Raw genomic sequence first — 15,540 nt, 5'->3', positions numbered from 1 at the left:
ACCTATTTTCAATCGAGTCCATCCATCCAAGATTTTAAAACTTTAAAAGCCTTGGATGAGTGAAGTAACCCTTCTTGCAAGCCTACTGGAATGTTCAGAGATGCTGTTGAACTTCCGAGGATTAAAATGAAGCTGAATGTAGAAGAACCTCTCTGAATCTTGGCAGGATGGCCATTTACAGCTGTCTGGGAGAAGTCATTTTCACAAGGGAGAAATAGAAGCCCCATCCTGCAGTGCCTGAGATCCACACGATTTTAAAAACCAGCTCTCTTGTAAACTATACAGGAAGTTCTGATATACTACATTACTGATAAGGACACTCAAAAGGGCGATTTGGGAGCATCAAGAAAGGCTGGTGACTTCCAACAATATAAGGCACAGCTTTGGAAACCGACATCCACGTATCCAATTATGGAAGCACCAGCTTGCATTCTCAGGGATCTTCCTTTCTTTTCTGAGACTTCCACACGTGACTTATAACATAGATACATAAATAGAGACTTGTGGCTATTTGGGGGGGGGGGCATAGGTAAGAGGGGAGTTTTGCTATCTTGTACAGAAAAAGCAGTATTGTTGAGTACTTTCTTACCACTTGACACAAATATGGTATTACTGTCACCATTTCACAGATAAAGGGGATTAACTCTCTCACGGTTACCCAGGTCTGGTTTTTCTACACGAAGCTGCCTGATGCCAAGGCACTACAAATATTTATAATATGGCATGATTCCCTGAAAAGACCACCTGCAAGTGACAAATTGGGCCAACGTGCCTGAGAACAAGGAGTCAAGAAGCAGCCTGATTTTACAGCGTGTCCTATGCAAACACTGGACCCCGTGCGGTATCTCGACCACTGCCCTGCCTCTTGCCTCACACACATCAGTGTATCTGACAGGAAAAGCAATCTGCTGGCTCAAATAAACAAAAGAACTGAAAAGAACCCTTCCATCTCCCCTCACTCTACTGAAACTGGTATTTTTTTTAAATAGTTCCCTCGGTTCTTTCCAATAAGGGCCACTCAACTCATGACCACAGGAAACGCATTCCCAGTCCCCATGAACAGGTGCCAAAGGCACAGAGGCCATAAAACACCAAGTTTCGCGAGGGATCTGCCTCACGCGACAGCCTCTGCCATGCGTGTCTTTCAGAGACGCACCCCAAAGGGAGACTTCTAAGCAGGAAAGTAGACCCAGAATCAGGCTGGCATTTCTCTCACTTGTGAATCTGGTGATGGTAAGTGTGCAAAAAAAAAAAAAAATCCCTTTTATCCATCCTGGACTCAGTTTCCCAAAAGGCAAAATAGAGCTTTGGAAACATCTGGACCTTATCTTGCTTCACAGTGACTTTGGGATACACGGATAATCGTATTGGTTTTTTTTTTAACCAGAACTTTACCAATTATAATATTGGAATCTGTAAACTACTCATCACAAGATGTAACAGCCACATGGTAATAATAAACAAGAACAACTTTTAGCCTCTGGTTTTAGTTTTCAAATCTCTGAGTTCACACATCTGCCACTAGGGGGAACCCTGACACTACGCGGGGCGTCCCGGCTGCTACACCACAGCCTCCCATGTGATGGGGTGTGTTTCCACTGTGAACAGAATTTAACACCATTCACGCATATCTTCCTTCTGTTTTCAAGGCTAGAACTGCACGCTAAAATTACTCTCCATTTGCTCGCGTCTGTGATCCTCCCAGCACTAGGCGTTCGTGTAAGGAATCGCTTTCTGGTCTCCTCCTGCTCTGCACGGGGCATTCCTTAGGGGCTCTGGAAGGGCCTGCATGAGCCCAGAAGCCCTCACCACCCGCACTCCCTACCACAGGGTGGATGCGGCTGCACTAGGCACTTACACACCAGCAGGGGCCCCCTGTGCAGACTCTGGTAGCTTTCCGCCCCGCTTTTAAATTTTTTTACTAAACTCTATCAGGCCACCTCCCGCACTCCCCTTCCTCATGCAGTAGAGCAATTCCTAGAAAGCCTGGTGAGAAATGAATTCATAAAAACCCAGTTCTGCATCCCCTTTGATCCGTATCACGAATTTGAGGGTGCTTTTCCCGCTGACTCGGCAGTGATTCCCAAAGCCCTGAGCTGGGTCTCCCCTAGCCGCTTCTCTCCCACCCCCACTCAGTGCCAAGCGGCTAATGATCTTAAAAACATGTACATTCTCCAGGGACCCAATTAATTAAAGGAAAGGAGTAAATGAATCCTTCTGTTAAAAACTAAGTTTGTGACTTTGGAATTACTGACCAAAGACGGTCTCTCCATGCAGCTCACTGCCCGTCATTCACACACCTAGACAGGTTCAGTGAGCACCTGTTATGTGCCAGGCACGTTATGACTCTGCTCAAATACAACCCCCTAAAGGAGGGCTGTCCTGACCACCCAGATGCTGCAACATCCTCTCACTTGCTCTTCCCATTCCTTGATGTATCTTTCCTCAGGCTTATCCCTTATCCTCAAGCTTAATACCAAATGCATTGTTTGTTTCTCTTTCTCCTCCTCTAGAATGTAAGTTCCACACACTTCGTGTTTTCTCTAGAATCTCTGCCTCCCTCTCCGCACAAGCACTAATACAATACCCAGGACAGAACATGCACTCAAGAGATGCCTGTTGGATGAATGCATCATCCAGTGACAACAGCTACAATACACTCAAGGAACAATGGTCACAGACATCCATGTCACCTGCAGCCACCTGACCAGGTCACCTGCATCACATGCCTGGGTCCAGCCACCCACTGCCTCTGTTCTTCCCCAATCCACTTCTCTGCAGACCCCACACGCAGAGTGATTTCTCAAATAAGTAAGTCCAACATGGGGCATGTGGGTGGCTCAGTCCGTTAAGCATCTGACTCTTGATCTCGGCTCAGGTCACGATCTCACGGTTCGTGAGATCAAGTCCCACATCGAGCTCTGTACTGACAGGATTTGCATGATACACAAAAATGGGGTGAAGGGGAGGGGAGATACCTAAACAGTATCAGTGCCCAGCATTAGCTTATTTCACAAAATACCAACAGAAAAATTTTGCGTAGTTAAATCAGGGGGAAATGTTCAGACAGGGGGACATGTCAAATCCATTCTGATCACGGCCGGTCAGGCAATTCAATCGAAAGAGCAGAAAGAGAAGCCTCAGCCAGAAAAAGCCACCCCAGCAGCACTCCAGCTGGGATGAGACTCATCACTGTGAGGAGGTACCACAGGCTAAGAAGTTAGGACTAAATGCTGGTCACAGTTCCCCCAGGAGAGCAGTTTAATGGACATCTGCTGAATTAACAATAATTACTGTTAACAATAATAAGCAATAATTATTTGTTAAATAACAAATAAGTGGATGAACGATGGATAGGGAAATATTTAGAGTGCTTCTCAATCTTTTAAAGAAATATAACAGGATTGTCTTCTTTTTTTTTTTTTTTAAACAAAGACTTCCTCTTTAATCTTTGCCAGAGACAGAAAACCAGACTGAGAAAGACCATTAATGTGACATAATACAGCATTTCTTCCACTTCTTGGGGGTTTTTTATTTTTATTTTTTTATTGTTTATTTATTTTTGAAAGAGAGAGACAGAGCATGAGCAGGGGAGGGGAAGAGAGAGAGGGAGACACAGAATCTGAAGCAGGCTTCAGGCTCTGAGCTGTCAGCACAGAGCCCAATGTGGGGCTCGAACCCACAAACCGTGAGATCATGACCTGAGCCAAAGTCAGAGGCATAACCAACTGAACCACCTAGGCACCCCTTTTTGGGTTTTTTTTTAAAAGTTCATTTATTTTGGGAGAGAGAGAGCAAGCAAGCACACACAAGTGTGGGAGGGGCAGAGAGAGAGGGAGAGAGAGAATCCCAAGCAGGCTCCTGCTGTCAGAGCAGAGCCCGATGTGGGACTCAAACTCATGAGCCACAAGATCACAACCTGAGCCAAAGTCAGACGCCTCACGGACTGAGCCACCCAGGCACCCCGCATTTCTTCTACTTTTATGTATCACTTCCCAGATTTCAACTGTGAGATAAGTTGTATCAGGCCTGTACACAAGGAAAAAGATTGCCTACTTTGAAATCTGTATTTTTAAAATGTTGGTTCGAGGGGCACCTGGGTGGCTCAGTCGGTTAAGTGGCCGAATCTGGATTTCAGTTCAGGTCACGATCTCGTAGTTGGTGGATTCGAGCCCCTGGAGCCTGTTTGAGATTCATACTCTCTCTCTCTCTCTCTGCCCCTCCCTCACTCCCGTTCTCTCTCAAAAATAAATAAATAAATAAACGAACAATAAACAAATAAACAAACAAACAAACTTAAAACAAAAATTAAAATGCTGGCTCACTTTGAAGGCCTTAGCTGTAACACTAATGTTCTAGCATTGTTTCACGTAAGTGCTCACATGCCACAAGGCAGGTAAAGTTTTATTTCTTCAAATTTAATTGAAACCCAGAGGACAGTCTCTCTGTATCACATAGAAATATAGAACATTAATGAGTAAAGCATCTGATACTTACACTCCCTTTAGACTTTCTGGATCCTACGATAGGAGGTAGTGAAGAAGACTTCTGACTGCAGAAACAAATTGCAATTTAGAAATCTGAACGTTATTTACAAATAACACGTAATGCCAGATATTTGTCATTCCAACTTGTCGTCCTGACCTGCAAGTCAACTGTTGACGGACATCGGTGTCTCACAAAAAGCACCACATACTTTTTCCCAGTTTCACAAAGACCACCATAAAGTTTCCAAATTGCCCTCCAAAAGAGCTTTAAACTATTTTAATCAATGCTCCCTTATATTTTTAGTACCACCTTAAAGTGATTCATGGCATTTTTATTCAAATCCCCCAATTTTCTATATGCATTTCAAAAAGTCATTTCCTAAGCTGAGTAATTTTGCCAGATTGAGTCAAAAACAGTAAATTTCCATTCTTTTCATAAGGTCTGCAGGGTCAACCGCAGAAGCTCAGACACGGCAAAACACTGGTGTTTGCTTCCATTCAGGGAGCTTCTAAACCAGTCATTCTCTACAAAAAAATAAAAGTTCTCCTTGGCTGTAAGAATGCGGTTTCAGAGATGTCTGTGTTGTTAGGAAGCGTCTTGGAACCCAGTGAACCTCTGAAAACAAGACCACACGTCCATAAAGGTCTTACTCGTTCGGTTGAGTGAGGCCGCCTGCGAGCTACAGCTCTCTCACTGCCCTCAAGGACACGCTGAGGCTCATGGCAGGCGAACCCAGTGTTGCGGGGTTTGAGTTCGTAGATGGGTAAGGACAGCCATCGATCAGTGTGCTGGTAACGATTTCTAAAGTGCTGGAAAACCACGTGCTCTTGCGCACCCCAAACACCACCCCCTGAAGTTCCATTTCATCCCTTACTTATTTAGAAACCCTCGGCCAGTCTCTCCTGATAGCTTGATAAAGCTTGTGCTCTGTCTGCACAAGTGTCTGTCACACACCCTAGCAGAGGACAACCACAAAGAGTCCGCTTCTGATAGCGAAGTGGCCGCAGAACCACTGGAAAAAGCAGCACCACGGGCAAACCAAGGGGCGCCTGCATCCACCAGGGCTCTGAACCGATGCCTTTGCCAGCCATCAACTCACCTGGAGTGAGGCACCCTTCACAGACACAGGACATCTCATAGAGAAAAAAAAGGGGCAACAGAGTATTGGCATGCAATTAAAAGGGTAATCTTTACGGGTGCCTGTGTGGCTTAGTTGGTTGAGCAGGCATCCAACTCTTGATTTTGGCTCAGGTCATGATCCCAGGGTTGTGGGATCAAGCCCCACGTGGGGCTCCACACTGAGCTTCGAGCCTACTTGGGATTCTCTCTCTCCCACTCTCGCAAGCTCTCGCTTGCTCTAAAATTAAATTAAAAAAAAATTTTTAAGTATATTTACAAGTTTGCATGTCATAATTATACTCTGTATCACTGCTTTATTTACTTATGCAAGGTGAATTATATCGCTTTTATCTCTTGCTATTATTGAAAGGACTGAGGCACCTGGGTGGTTCAGTCAGTTAAGCGTCCGACTTCAGTCCGTGCTGACATCTCAGAGCCTGGAGCCTGCTTCGGATTCTGTGCCTCCCTCTCTTTCTGCCCCTACCCTCACACTCTTTCTCTCTCTCAAAAATGAATAAACTTAAAAAAAAAAATAAAAGGAGTATAAAATATTGTTTTTAAACTTAAATGTTTTAAACTTTTAGATGCTTGTATATCCACCAACTAAAAAATTATCTTGTGCAGCTAAACAGTGGAGACATTATTAAATGTCTAATAATGTATGCTACAAAGAAGTCCATTGCCGTGTCTCCTTCACAAAAATAAGCCTTTATATTTACTATGACTTCATAAGTGAACGGTTAAAAAATACTATATTGTCTTTCATAGATTCCCCAAAATTGTATTTTTGTGCAAAAAAAAATAAATCTCCAATCTCGGCAAAAACAATAGCTATACGTATAGATATATAGATATAGATATATAGATATAGATATAGATATAGATATAGATATAGATATAGATATAGATATAGATATAGATATCTTCCCCATGCTTTCCATTCTAACTGATAATCAGTAAGATTATATAAAATAGACCAGTGGTGAGCATTAGACTCGTTATTTCAAGTGGTAACTAAAGTAGGAGACACGAATGAGGGGGAACACTTACCCATAAGACCTTCTCATTGTTGACTTGTCAAACAGTAATTCACTGTAAGGCAGTTTCTTGAACCGATCCCTGCCGACCGCCACGTAAAACTGCCCATTCTCCAACTCGGCCCCGCTCGCAACCAGTTTTCCTTCTAACGTGTAGAGTCTGCCAAAAATATGAATGCCAACAATTCAGCTCTTAACAAGCATGAGAGAGCTACTTAACATTACAAAGTTCAGTAAAAATCCTCTGCTCTTCTGCTGGCTCATTTGTTACTAATTCTAATTATTGAATTACAAGTGCCTCAAAGTCACTGGCTTCAATTAAATGCCAGCGTTATAATCCACACAGGACATCGTCCCAAGAAACCTTAACCATCCAACAGGGGGATCCCGTCTTGCTGCCATAGTAAGATTTGGGACGGAGAGCGCTAACTTGTACAGGACACGGGGCTTTAAATGGAGCTCCACTCCCGCTGAAGATCGATTCTTCTATTTTTATTTTGCGAGCACTTTTAAAATTTATTTTCTTGGGGCGCCTGGGTGGCCCAGTCGGTTAAACAGCCGACTTCGGCTCAGGTCATGATCTCGCGGTCCGTGGGTTCGAGCCCCGCGTTGGACTCTGTGCTGACAGCTCAGAGCCTGGAGCCTGTTTCAGATTCTGTGTCTCCCTCTCTCTCTGACCCTCCCCCGTTCATGCTCTCTCTCTGTCTCAAAAATAAATAAACGTTAAAAAAATTTTTAAATTTATTTTCTTAATTTATTTGTCAGGTTGACAAACTTATTGCATTCTATGCAAGAGCCCTCAGCCAAAATCGTACATCCAAACACACACAGAATGGGGTCAGACAACAAGAGGCAAAGGAGCCCACTACCAGGATTAATGGTGCAGAACCACATAGCATTCCTGCCTCTTCCTTTTTGGGTTGTTGTTTTTTTGGCCTCCCCTCATCTTCCCAGAATCAAGGGATTTCACAAGGACTTCCCTTTACTGTAAAACCACTGCTGCACACTACAAGGAATATGTTACTTATTAAAAGAACAGTGATAACTCTGCTAGACGATTTAAACGTGTCCACAGAATCTTTTTTTCTCCCCCTGAAGAACAAGAAAAAGCAGACTATTAGAAAACAACACCAGAGAAGTAATGCCTATTCTTGAAGGTTATAAATAGAGGAGTTAGTGACGGGAAGGATTTCAAGATAATCACTAAAGAAAATTCTCAGACTTCTTATATTACCTAATAAAGGTTAGTGACATTTGCAAAGAAAAAAAAAAGGCAATGATCTGTCTGCTTCTTTACTCATTCTGTAAATGGCCATATCAAAAGGAGCCAGAAAGTACAAAGAAAACAGCCACAGAACCCCCAAAATGCGTGTGGATGGATTTAGTATAAAGATGCTCCTTCTTTAGAGCACTGTAATTCTATCCCTACGAGTCTAAATACCAACACTTAACCCAGATTTTCTGGTTTTCCTGCCGTTCAACCCAGACCAGGATGTCTGAGCAGTGATGCTACTGGCCTGTTGGACCCGACAATTCTTTGTTGGGGGTGAGGGGAGCCTGCCTGTGAACTCACTGTAGGATGTTAACAGCACCTGCCTCCACCCACTAGATGGAAAAGTAGCTGCCCTGTCCCCAGGTGTGACTAACAAAAAGGACTCTGGACACTGCCAAATGGCCCCTGGAGGCACAATCGCCCCTGGCTGACAACCACTGGCCTGGACCCAGACCTTCATCTTCCTCCACAACAGGAAGATCTGAGTCAGCAGTTCACTTTTATGGCTTGAAATTAAAAGGCAGCTTCACTCTGGATCTGGAAGTAGCCAAGATTTGACTGATTTCTTCTGCAGGTAGTTACAGGTGTGAGTAAATTCTAACCCAGGTTTTAGCCTTCATTTACAGGACTTTCGTTAACCTGCTTCTTCCCTTTGTTACAAAAGGCAAGACACATACACAGGGAGTTGAACCAATTTTAATGGGATGCTTCTGATATATACATATACTGAAGCACAGGGAGGGTCCAACCAGGAGACTTTTTAATGTTCTGTGAAAGGAAAATGGGCATGTCCCCAGTGACCAGCAACCAAACCTCACTCCTATCTGGCATCGCACTGAGAATTAAATTTCTCCAAGTATTGAAGTATGGGGCGGGGGGGGGGGGACATATATTTTCATTTCTGCATTTATACTCACATATATTTTATTTGTGTATACCAGTACATGTATGAACAGGTGTATCTGGGCATACAGTTGTGTGTATAGATCTTTGCATGCTTTATATTATTTATTGAGCGGGTTTACATTTATGTATATGTCAAAAAATACAACTGTATATCTAACAAATATATAAATATAAATATAAATATAAATATAAAGTGTGTATATATATACATATATATATATATATATGTATATATATATACACACACACACACACACACACAAAACTATTGGGGTCTGCCTTCACTCCTGACACCAAAATAAAATCCAGAAGGATCAAAGTTTTAGGTGAAATTTAAAAGTACAAGATGAAAACACTACAGGATATTTTTATAATCTTGGAATGGGAAAAACCTAAACTAGTCATAAAACTTAATGATCGTAAGATTGAAAATTTGCACCAAAATTCAACTTAACTATATACCCCCCCCAAAAAAAAACCAACAAAAAACACAAGGAATATCAAAGACATAAACTGGAAATATATTTAAAACTCATATGAGAGGGGCGTCTGGATGGCCCAGTCAGTTAAGCCTCTGACTTCAGCTCGGGTCATGATCTCAGGGTTCATGAGTTCGAGCCCCACATCAGGCTCTGTGCTGACAGCTCAGAGCCTGGGGCCAGCTTCGGATCCTGTGTCTCCCTCTCTCTCTGCCCCTCCCCCACTCATGCTCGGTCTCTGTCTCTCTCAAAAATGAATAAACATTAAAAAAAATTTTTAAAAACTCATTATGAGAAAGAGCCAATCTCCCTACTACGTAAAGAGTGTCTCTAAATCAATAAGATAAAAATGCAAATGTAATACAGACAGTTCACATATAATGGAAGATAAATTTGTGGCATTTATTTAGAGAATAACTTAGAAGTTAAGAGCACAGGCTCTGGGGCGCCTGGGTGGCGCAGTCGGTTAAGCGTCCGACTTCAGCCAGGTCACGATCTCGCGGTCCGTGAGTTCGAGCCCCGCGTCGGGCTCTGGGCTGATGGCTCAGAGCCTGGAGCCTGTTTCCGATTCTGTGTCTCCCTCTCTCTGACCCTCCCCCGTTCATGCTCTGTCTCTCTCTGTCCCAAAAATAAATAAACGTTGAAAAAAAATTAAAAAAAAAAAAAAAGAGCACAGGCTCTGGAGCCAGACTGCCTACTCAGGAGGCCTGAATCCCAGCTCCGCTGACCACTACCTGCCTAATCTTGGAGAAGTAACTTCCGCCCCCCCACGCCCACCCCCCATCTCCTGTTTCATGTTTACTAAAAACGAATAATAACCCTACTTACCTCACAGGGTTGCTGACTTAATTAGGTTTAAAACGTAGAACACCTGGAAGAATACCTTGCATGCAAGAAAGGAGCAGCAGATGCTGATTCGGTTGTTACTGTTGTATATTAAATAAATAAAAAGCAAGAAACGACGAAATACTGTGTTTACCCAACGCCAACGAAAAGACAAAATGTTTGATACTTTTACAGTATGGATGAGAGTAGGAGAACCAGGCCGTTTCAAGTACTTTCAGTGAAAGTTCCAATCAGCACAGACTCTCTGGAAGACAGCTGTCAGTATCTAGCAAAATTTTATTTCATTTTTAATGTTTGTTTATTTTTGAGAGAGAGAGAGAGACAGAGCATGAGCAGGGGAGGAGCAGAGATAGAGACAGACAGACAGACAGACAGACAGAATCTGAATCCGGCTCCAGGCTCCGAGCTATCAGCACAGAGCCCGATGCGGGGCTCGAAATTGCGAACCGTGAGATCATGACCTGAACCAAAGTCAGACTCTTAACCGACTGAGCCACCCAGGCACCCCTCTAGCAAAATTTTAAATGCATTACAACTAGAAAGCAATTCGACATCTATACTTCAGTCTCCTGATAAACTCTGCTTACATACAAAGACATGTACATGTAATAGCATAGGATTGGAAATAACCTAAATTTCCATCAAGAGGAGACTCTTAAAACAGATTAGGGCACACCCTTAAAACGGAATATTTTCTACTCATTAAAAATTGTAAGATAGAGAGCTATTCCTGCTCCAAGATTTGCTGTTATAGGAAAAACATCAAGGTATGTTTATATACTTACTCATACATGTGTGTGCGTCACGTATGTGTATGTGTGTGTGTGCACACGCCCATCTGTGTTTTTAAGAAATAAAAGATGTACATGCTTCCGAATGCACAAAATATTTCTGGAATAATGCAGAGAAGTATTAGAGAGGGGGGCTGGATTGGGGCGCCTGGGTGGCGCAGTCGGTTAAGCGTCCGACTTCAGCTCAGGTCACGATCTCGCGGTCCGTGAGTTCGAGCCCCGCGTCGGGCTCTGGGCTGATGGCTCAGAGCCTGGAGCCTGTTTCCGATTCTGTGTCTCCTTCTCTCTGTGCCCCCCCCCCCCGTTCATGCTCTGTCTCTCTCTGTCCCAAAAAAAATAAATAAACGTTGAAAAAAAAAATTTAGAGAGGGGGCTGGAGAGCCAAGGTGAGACAAAACACTTTTAGGTCTTTTGTCCTGTTTTAATTTTTTTTCTTACCGCATCTAAAGTATTACTTTCAACTGCATCTAAATACGTGTATGTGTATTTATATTATTTATATATCATACCTGATTATATGTAAAATCTCAATGGCTGTGCAATTATGCATATTAACAGGTGAATATACATATATTAATCTGTATACAAATTTAACTGAAAGAATATGCAATATTCTGAGAACTTATTTTATCAGATAGGTCTATAAAAAGATATGTAGACATACGGATATGAAAACAGGCACAGGAAGTTGAAAGTAAAAGTACACTCCTCTAGCAGAGTATGTCAGAGAGACTGAGAGAAAGACAGGATCTGAGAATACCAGAAAACTCTGGACTGGATTTCAAATATTGTGTGTCACATGGTACATAGATTCTTAATATGTTCTGTCTTTGCACATATTATTTGTAACTCTCCCACCAAAAAGAAACCAAATACATCAGCCTTCATCAAGGGATAATTTCCTATGCTTCACAATTTAAAAGCCACGATTTGAATCTTCACTTAAATTTCATGGGGCACCTGGGTGACTTAGTTGACTAAGCGTCCAACTTCGGCTCGGGACGTGATCTCACGGTTCGTGAATTCGAGCCCCGCATCAGGCTCTGCGCTGACAGCTGGGGGCCTGTAGCCTGCTTAGGATTCTGTGTGTGCATGTGTGTGTGTGTGTCTCTCTCTCTGCCCCTCCCACACTCATGCTCTGTCTCTCTCTCTCCCTCTCTCAAAAATAAATAAAACATTAAAAAATTTTTTTTGAATTTCATAACTTGAGGAAATGCTCTTGCTTTCTGAAGTTTAAGTGACCCTACTTAATTACCTCTCTAACCTACCTCCTTCCGCCTTAACCCATTCAAACCTGCTCATCTCTGACTTTTTATGCTAGGCAAATAGGTTTGAGGGGCGCCTGGGTGGCGCAGTCGGTTAAGCGTCCGACTTCAGCCAGGTCACGATCTCACGGTCCGTGAGTTTGAGCCCCGAGTCGGGCTCTGGGCTGATGGCTCAGAGCCTGGAGCCTGTTTCCGATTCTGTGTCTCCCTCTCTCTCTGCCCCTCCCCCGTTCATGCTCTGTCTCTCTCTGTCCCAAAAATAAAAACGTTGAAAAGAAAAATAGGTTTGAGCATCAAGGAATCAAAAATATCTCCTGGAAAAAAGGACAGCTAATTAGAGCCAAGAAGCTAGCTCATTCAATAAAAACTCCTTCTCAACCAAAAGAAAGTTGACATTTACCTATTGGCTCTAAACTAAAAGAACAAAAACAGTTAATACTTGAGGATGCACTACTATGTACCAAGGACTATCTTAATCTCTTTATGTGGGTTATCTCACTTCTAACAGGACTCCATAAGGTAAGTACTACTACTTATGTTACAGATAGGGAAACTGAGGCACATAAATGGAGCCTCACCGGAGAGCTGAAATTCACAATCTGGGGACCAGTGACTCCAGAGCCTGCTGGGGTCACCCTGAACAGTTATGAAACCCGTCAGATTGCCCTGATTTACCTGTGGACAGCCCCACTCCTCAGAGTTATTTTGTCCGTGACCATTTGTAGGACATGATCCCACTGACTCAAGGTTTTTCTAGGGATGAGGAGGCGAGAAGCCGGACTTATGAGGTCTCCATTGGCAATCAAGCTGGGGGGGAAAAAAAGAGAGAGAGAAAAAAAAATGAGTGAGCCACACCATCGGAAACGGTCATACTTTTAACACCACGGAACAAATTCCAAACCACAAGGAGAGCAACCAAGCCGCCAACCTCAATAGGAAAGGGCTCCAACTTACAAGATAGTGCAGGGCTCCTGCAGCGGTTTTCTGAAGCGAGCCGACACGTTGAGTCTCCTGTGCATCACCGGTTTCACCTTTAGAAACAAACACATGTAAATCACTGAGCTTCAGTTTTCTTTCTTTCTTTTTTTTTTCCCTAGGAATTAAAACTACAGGTGTCCAAGGAATGGGCTTGTTAAAGATCTTGTTGTTGTTGTTTTCCCCCCTACTTACATAGAGCCCAGAGGGTATTATTACCTGCCCTGCAATATTACCTGCCCTTAACAAAGCTCTCAAGAAAAATTTCCCTTAAGCTCTGGCACGCTGCCTCACAATTGGGCTTACTGTGAGAATTTTAAGGCAACATTTTATATGTTTTTATTTATTTTTTTAAAGACACATTCTAGAAGTGATTGGCCAAGTAAGTTTGTTTAGTTTATTTATTTATTTTGAGGGAAGGGGGAAAGAGAGAGAGAGAGAGAGAGAGAGAGAGAGAGAATCCCAAGCACGCTCTGCACCATTAGCACAGAGCCCGACATGGGGCTTGAACTCACGAACTGTGAGATCACAACCTGAGCCAAAGTCAAGAGTCAGATGCTTTAACTGACTGAGCCACCCAGGGGCCTCATACATTCCTTTCCATAAAACAGAAACAAAGTAATTCTCGAGTCACAGCATACTTCTCTCCCGTGCTGAATCTGGGGCCCCCCCGGGCATGTGACACCATCACATTCTCCCCAAGGACTCCACTTCTCCCCTCTCCAACAGCCCATTTTCCTGGGTCTTTGCTTCCAGGCTCATGGCTGCTGCTGGTGAGAAGCAGGAGCCCCATCCCCACACCCCACCCCTGCCCCAGGGCACCTGCTCCTGAGCCCAGGTTTTGGCTCCCAGTAGCCCTCTCCTCCCCGTCAACTACTTGTGTTTTTTCCAGCAATGAGCTCTCCGAATCCCTCCCTCTCACTCTGAACTCTAAACTTCCACTACAGACACACTCAGCAGATCATTTCCTTCCAAACTTAAGAAAATTGGGGCCAACAGACATGAACCCCTTGGAGCTGCCTTCGCTCCACAACTCACCTCATCCACGTCTTCTCCCACTTTTCTCCTTTCCTGCCTGTCTCATGAGGACCCTTTATAGAGCTAACCCTGACCTTGATTTTGTCCCCAGCTGCCTCTACTCCATCCACTAGTCATCTGCTTGACTTAAAGCTGCCGCCACATCCTGGTTCCCTATTGCCCCTCCCGGCAGTTTTCCCATTGCACTCACCATCGTCTGACGTGGGACACATTTTATTAAAGTAAAACCTTGGTTTGTGAGCATAATTCGTTCTGGAAACATGCTTGTAATCCAAAGCATTTGTACATCAAACTGAATTTCAAGAACCATTGGCTCAGTTGTGATCATGTGACATTCAGCGTCCTGAATGACTCCTATTGCAAGACACAGCTCGTTTATCAGAAAGGTTTGCTCGTCTTGCGGAACACTGGCAGAACAAGTTACTCGCAATCCAAGTTTTACTGTATTTGATTTTCAACTGCTTGCCCCCTATTGTGTCCCTTTTGGGTTACTCTCAATATTACCTAGTAATAGACTGAGCACATACTTCATACTTTTTTTTTTTCCAAATGTCTTGCCTCTTAACCTTGATAAAGACCTTCATTGTTGGACTCTTGAAGGTGAAGGTGAATATGTTATGTAAACAAATAACTTCAAAACTCTCGTCAAACTGACTAAAATACGCTATTTTTCTTTAGAGCATACATATCTATAATATGTACAGAAATTCATAAACACATGATTTAAAAATAATTATATAGTTCTGAGTATATAAGTTCTAACTAGAATTAAATCAAACCACTGTTCTGAATAATAGTTGTTTTCCTCATTCTGCATGGCAAATTTTTCCCCAAATGTTCATGAGTAGCCAGTTGAACTAAAGATTAATCTTAAAGGGATATTTGAGTCATTATAATTAAATTAACTAGGCTGTTTTCAGATATACTAAGAATCTCAAAATATGATCCAAGTAACATATGTCAACTGAAAAAAAAAAAAAGAAAAAAGACCATTGTATAAAGCAATTCAAACTTTTTGGAAAAAGTACGATTTTTAATTTACAATGCATTTTCAAATAATACCTTCAATCACACACAAAAAAATAAGTCAAATCAACTGCACACAAGGGAAGCTTTTCCAGAACCCTTAACAGGAATGAAATATTGGTCGCTTGGTGCTAATCTAGAGAATTATGGCTTTAGATTCCACATAATAATAAGTTAGAATATGTTTTTAAATTTGTAAATTTTCTTATTAGCCCATACAATTTCCCTTGCCCTTTAAACAGTATTTGAAATATGATTATAATGTTAAGCATCAACACACCTAGTTATGGAGGGATG

The 15,540-nt window shown here is 42.7% G+C and overlaps 1 protein-coding gene across 1 annotated transcript in view; it reads right to left on the bottom strand.

Annotated features, from left to right (window-relative positions):
* DCDC2 (doublecortin domain containing 2) overlaps positions 1-15,540 on the bottom strand; it is a 165,012-nt gene that overhangs the window by 103,814 nt on the left and 45,658 nt on the right. Inside the window, exons 4-7 of the mRNA XM_045497231.1 lie at positions 13,159-13,235; positions 12,880-13,011; positions 6,658-6,804; positions 4,498-4,552 (exon numbers count right to left, since the gene is read on the bottom strand). Of these exons, the coding sequence (XP_045353187.1) occupies positions 4,498-4,552; positions 6,658-6,804; positions 12,880-13,011; positions 13,159-13,235 (411 nt within the window). The remainder of the gene's footprint in view (positions 1-4,497; positions 4,553-6,657; positions 6,805-12,879; positions 13,012-13,158; positions 13,236-15,540) is intronic.

This window comes from Leopardus geoffroyi, chromosome B2 (genome assembly GCF_018350155.1).
Source record: "Leopardus geoffroyi isolate Oge1 chromosome B2, O.geoffroyi_Oge1_pat1.0, whole genome shotgun sequence".
In the NCBI taxonomy this organism is placed as follows: Eukaryota; Metazoa; Chordata; class Mammalia; order Carnivora; family Felidae; genus Leopardus; species Leopardus geoffroyi.
Note: the sequence above shows the minus strand (reverse complement) of the source record. Positions and strands in the feature narration are given on the sequence as shown.